Raw genomic sequence first — 5,026 nt, 5'->3', positions numbered from 1 at the left:
TCTAATCATAGCTTTATTTTTGCTTTTGATTACATAACATCCAAACAAGTACTTCCTGTAGTGCATTATGAAAAGCATGATCGTTACTGAACGAAAGTTGTATGCACTGTATAAGAACTTTTCCAAGGACCTAAATATTGTATACATATAAATCTATAAGTTATGTTAAAACTGACCAAAGTTTGCAAAGTACAGCTGGTAAATACAGTAATGGTTACAGTGTAGATATTGCTTATCGGTTAAAATTCACTATAGGCTACAATAAATTTAAAGCATTTACTTACAAAACGCAAAACTCAATTAATCGCAGTATTTAATACAACTAAACAACAAATCATTTAAAATATACATTTATTTGAAGTATAAGATTTCTATGCGACACAATGCTCTGAGACAGTGACTTTTAATCGGGAGTCCATGAAAAGCTTTCAAACGTTTCCTGTATATCATGGTGAACTTTACAAAGTAAATTGAAAATAGATCATTTACTTCATTTCTTCATTGAATTTGGTATTTTGTGCAGTCACACAACGACAACGGTCAACGACAGATCAGAAATTTTTTAAATCGTATGTTGGGTCAACAACTACAAAAAAAACTAAGCTACACCATAATAAAGCAATTAAACGACAGCACACAAATTATAAATAAAATTTCGGGTCCTTCTATTAGTATCAGACTTTTCAGGCTTTAAAAACCTTTTATATGCTCTGTGACCAACTACTACTTTAGAACACTCGTTTTCAACCTTTATCTGATCGCATTGAAGTATTCCAAAAGTTGCAGATCGTAATACAGAGTCGTTTCCATAGCCTACTGTACCACTACACTAAATAGTTTAACAAAGTAGAAATATACAATTCTACATGGTGTTGATATATACTATACTGTATTGCATGGAGCCAAAATGACCGTTCACATTATTCAACAATTAGTTCAGTAATCCATTTAGAACTTTGTCTAGTTGACAAAAAACTTTTAATAAACAAAGTATCAAATTAGAACAATAAATGGACAAATTAAGTCTTTAAATAACTTCCTATAGTTGACATCATGGTCATGGAACCGCTGAAACATATTTAAGAACTCTAAGTGGTCCGTAAATCCAAGGTTGGGAATGTATGAGTTTAGAGTTCTTCACGTGACGAAAAATCGCATTGGCATATTTTCATTGACCAAGCCGAATCTCTGAAAACAAAGCAAACATTGTATCAGAAACTTAGTTGGTTAATAAAACTTTTCTTGCACTCTTTTAACAGGATAATTTACTTGTCTTCGTGCACGTATCGCCCCCTTGTACCGGTTGCAAATGCGTCTTTCAGCGGAATGAGAAATTCTTTCTTGGTTTCAGAGAAAGGCGACCACATGCAGTTCCATTTTGGGCATTCCACTTCACAACAACGAAACCTACCGTAAAAGCATAGAAGGAACACATTGAAGAGTTACGAATAAGCGGAAATGCGCACGAACTCGCTCCTTTTTGGAGCGGTCTCGAAAGCAAATCTAATTTTTCAACAAATGTGGGAGCGGAGCTACGAGCGCGCTCCTTTTGAATTATTTGCTAATCGCTCTTTTTTTTCCCAAACAACGCTGTGAATACACAAAGTGGATACAAAGGATTTAGTTAAAAAAATTAGATTTTGGATACTGCTATCTCTTGTACAGGGTAAAAATCGGCTACTTTAAGAACAAGTCCACGCTCAAATTTCGCTCCGTAAAGTTTATGGCAAAAAATAAGCAATACAATACGCAACACTAAGCACGTCAGAACCATGTTATGGTGGTTCGATTTGAACGCTTTGTTTTAAAAAAGTCAAAAGGCCTACAATTAATCTTAGTTTCTCAGCAACACGTCATTACTATTTTGCATTTGATGAATTACAAGGAATTTAACTCGTTCAGATTCACCAAGATTTTTCTCCGTTTGTTTTGAAACAAGATCATAAGCAACTACAGAAGTTTAGACACATATGATGTTTGAAACCTACCACAATCGAATACTGAAGTTGCCGCTAGATGGTGCGAAAGCCCCCCAGGTTTGCAAAAATCCATTGTGTGGACAGACGTACTCGTACTCTGTTTCTCCCTACGACATAAAACAAACAACAAAACGTAAAATGTTTTCAAAGTTTTTAATCGTCTCAAACACTTACGTCTGGATTGACTGGGTAAATTTTGCAAGTGTCTTCATAAAATGACAAGTTGATGGGTTCGCAGGTTTGTGTAAATTGACGAACTTCTTTGTCGGCATTCCAGAAGCTGAACGTCTATAGATAGCATTGTTATTGTTAAAACAGTATTTTCAGGTAAACGAAGAATTCAAACGAAAACTTAGCGTAATCAAACAAAGCAAAAGATTAGTGGTCGGGCAAGCTGTGTTCAGTAAGTGAATACCATCACCATTCTGCCAGCACCTAGCACAGGTTTTTCGTTACCAATGACGAAAATTAAAGCAATAGATCGATGCATGGTGTATGTCGACCGTCTATATTTTAAAGCTTTGGCAACGTATTGTTCTGAAAAGCCGGCCAACTCCCAAAAGTTGTGCACTGACTATAGTAAAACTACCTAAATTGCGAAAGCTTCTACAATGCTCATACCAGGAAGTTTGAAGAAATGTATAAAACGGAATTTCTAAAATTAGCAGTTAACGTCAAAACGGAAAGCAGTGCGTAAGAAGTAGTTACGTTGAAGGAAAAATTCTGTTTACTATATTTAGAAATAAGAACAAAAACAACTTGCAAACTTTCCAAGAAACCAAATACATAACCATCACGTCATTGTTCTTATAAAATATTGGTCAGAAAATAAACTAAAAGTAATTCAACAAAATGTATTAAATTTTACATCACCTGCAATGGCTTGTTTTGGTAAGGGCAGAAACAGGTAGAATGCTCGTTAGATCGTAAACATATTTTTTTCTCCGTTATTTCCCCGGATTTTGCCGGATCTCCGTTTACAAGAAAACACAAAAGACAAGCTACGACGACGTATTGTAACATTTTTTGACCTTTAACCCCTATATCTAAATATCTTAATAGGTTAGTTAGTTAAATAGCTTTTTTACAAAATCACTTGGAGACTTTTCTCTAGATGTATTTATATTTTATCCACCGGTCTGTGCTGAAGCAAGCTAACTCAGTATTGAAACTTTCATTTAGTTGTCTGTATAGGTCTATTGTATGTCCATCGGGTATTGTCTACTCGAACATTTTTCAATTGTTTCCTTTGAGGATATGGGCTGCCGTGTACTATTTTCTTAAAAGGTTAAGTTATCTTTCAACGTTTATTGCTTAACCTTGCAAAATGGCAAAAAGCCGAATCCGAGACTCTTGACATGCTATTAGTACGTTGATCTCTAAATACATTCCCGCTGCTAGTCTATAGCAAATATCAGCAATTGAGCATATAGCCCAACCTATTCTATCGATGGATCTATACACAAGCGCCTTCACGGATGGCGGATTTGTCTTTCATCAAATATTAGACAATGCCTTCAAGTAATAGAAGTCTACCTTAGCAAATATTAAGTATGCAATCAAGCAATTTTTAACGAGGTCTTTTCTTCAACAGAAACTTATTTGTGGGTTTTACGTGGGTTATCTCGGTCACAGGTAACAGCCAGCAAAAATGCACGTGATCGGTAGACCATGCGCAGCTGTCAGGGCCGGATGTATTGGTTAAAGATAAAGGCCAACATTCTGACGTGCTCTCACCTACGCCCTAGTTTGTTAGCAATATACAGCAGCTATATGCCTTGAATCAATTGCACTAAAGCTGTAAACGTAATCTGCAAAAAACTCTATTTTACGCCAACTCATTTGCAATGCTCATGCTTTCAGCCAGCAGGTACGTCTGCATACGACACGTTTTAATGCATTTCAATTGAATTAATTCAATCTTATAATAATACCAAATAACATTTTAGTTTAAGGTATTGGACGTACCGGAGTTTACAAAACACATGGAACTGTAACTGCGTTACATTCAAGTGAAACTTAACCCACATAAACTCAAGCTTTCCGGCAATTACTGTTGGAAAAAAACTAACTCTGCAAAACATACGTACTCCCGTATATAGGAGTGAAAGTGGTCTTACTTACTATGAATGAAAACAACTTCACCTATACAAAGAGGAAAAAAGTTACACATAGAAACTATTCAGTTCTATAAGGAGGCTTAGATTGTTTTCTGGTTAGAAGTGATCGTAGAGTATTGATAATAATTTATTATATCGCCCTTTGCCCTCATCATATATTACCTATATATAGGTAAAAATTTATCTTTAACAGTAGATGAACAATGATGATAGATTAAAATTTCAAATTTGTACTCCAAAGCTTGAGAACAAACAGAGGGGACTGATGGTTCAGCGAATAACATCGTCACCATTGTTACCAGATTGTTGATGAAACTTTTAGTTCAAGAATGAAACCGCTATGACTACTGTTGACTATTTTTTTGTTCACAGTGTTAAATGGGCTCAATCTAGCCCGGGCTATGGTATATGAAGTAAATGGACCCGAGAAAAAACAAATACGTGACGGGCTGTCGTTTTAAACCTAATATCACGACAACGTCGTTGTTTTCCTTTATTTAGTAACTTTTCCCTTGACTACATCTAAAATTTAGTTCGGTTTGCACGTCTTGATTGCAAGGCCCTTCGTTTACGATTTGTTTAGAAACTAAATATTAAAGACGCTTTTCTACCGCATTTCACGCTACTGTTGGAAAACACTTAGACGTATGCAAGCGTAACACACTCCACATGACACCGCCTTCCAGTTAACACGGAGTTTCTGCTTCCATAGCATGTCAGTTTTCCCTTTCCCAAACTCCCACTAAGCCGATTATTTTCTAGACAAATCTTATGTTATCATTTTATTGGGCGCTCTACAAGCAACGTCGCTAATATGAGGTTAATTCTTCTACTCTCGAAAAAGATCAATACGCGATATCCACATTTGTTTGATATTATTACGTTCTGCTGTGCTCGTATTTTATAAAGCATAAGAAATATACCACA

The 5,026-nt window shown here is 35.7% G+C and overlaps 1 protein-coding gene across 1 annotated transcript; it reads right to left on the bottom strand.

Moving 5' to 3' along the window:
* LOC143471189 (uncharacterized) lies at window positions 1–3,029 on the bottom strand. Its single transcript, XM_076969581.1, has 5 exons — window positions 2,853–3,029; window positions 2,154–2,267; window positions 1,989–2,086; window positions 1,270–1,407; window positions 1–1,188 (listed from the first exon to the last, which is right to left on the bottom strand). Exons 1-5 carry the CDS (start codon window positions 3,000–3,002, stop codon window positions 1,128–1,130), a joined length of 561 nt encoding a protein of 186 aa, XP_076825696.1. The 5' UTR covers window positions 3,003–3,029; the 3' UTR covers window positions 1–1,127.
* Between the last annotated feature and the right edge of the window lie 1,997 nt (window positions 3,030–5,026).

The sequence above is a fragment of the Clavelina lepadiformis genome, chromosome 9, assembly GCF_947623445.1.
Source record: "Clavelina lepadiformis chromosome 9, kaClaLepa1.1, whole genome shotgun sequence".
Taxonomy (NCBI): domain Eukaryota; kingdom Metazoa; phylum Chordata; class Ascidiacea; order Aplousobranchia; family Clavelinidae; genus Clavelina; species Clavelina lepadiformis.
Note: the sequence above shows the minus strand (reverse complement) of the source record. Positions and strands in the feature narration are given on the sequence as shown.

What these genes read in the sequence shown, in the direction of transcription:
- LOC143471189 (XM_076969581.1), bottom strand. Translation starts at nt 3,002, where the DNA reads ATGTTACAATACGTCGTCGTAGCTTGTCTTTTGTGTTTTCTTGTAAAC. An exon ending in TTTACCCAGTCAATCCAGAC is followed by an intron (nt 2,087 to 2,153) that starts GTAAGTGTTTGA and finishes TTTATGTCGTAG; the next exon opens with GGAGAAACAGAGTACGAGTA. An exon ending in AACTTCAGTATTCGATTGTG is followed by an intron (nt 1,408 to 1,988) that starts GTAGGTTTCAAA and finishes CTTTTACGGTAG; the next exon opens with GTTTCGTTGTTGTGAAGTGG.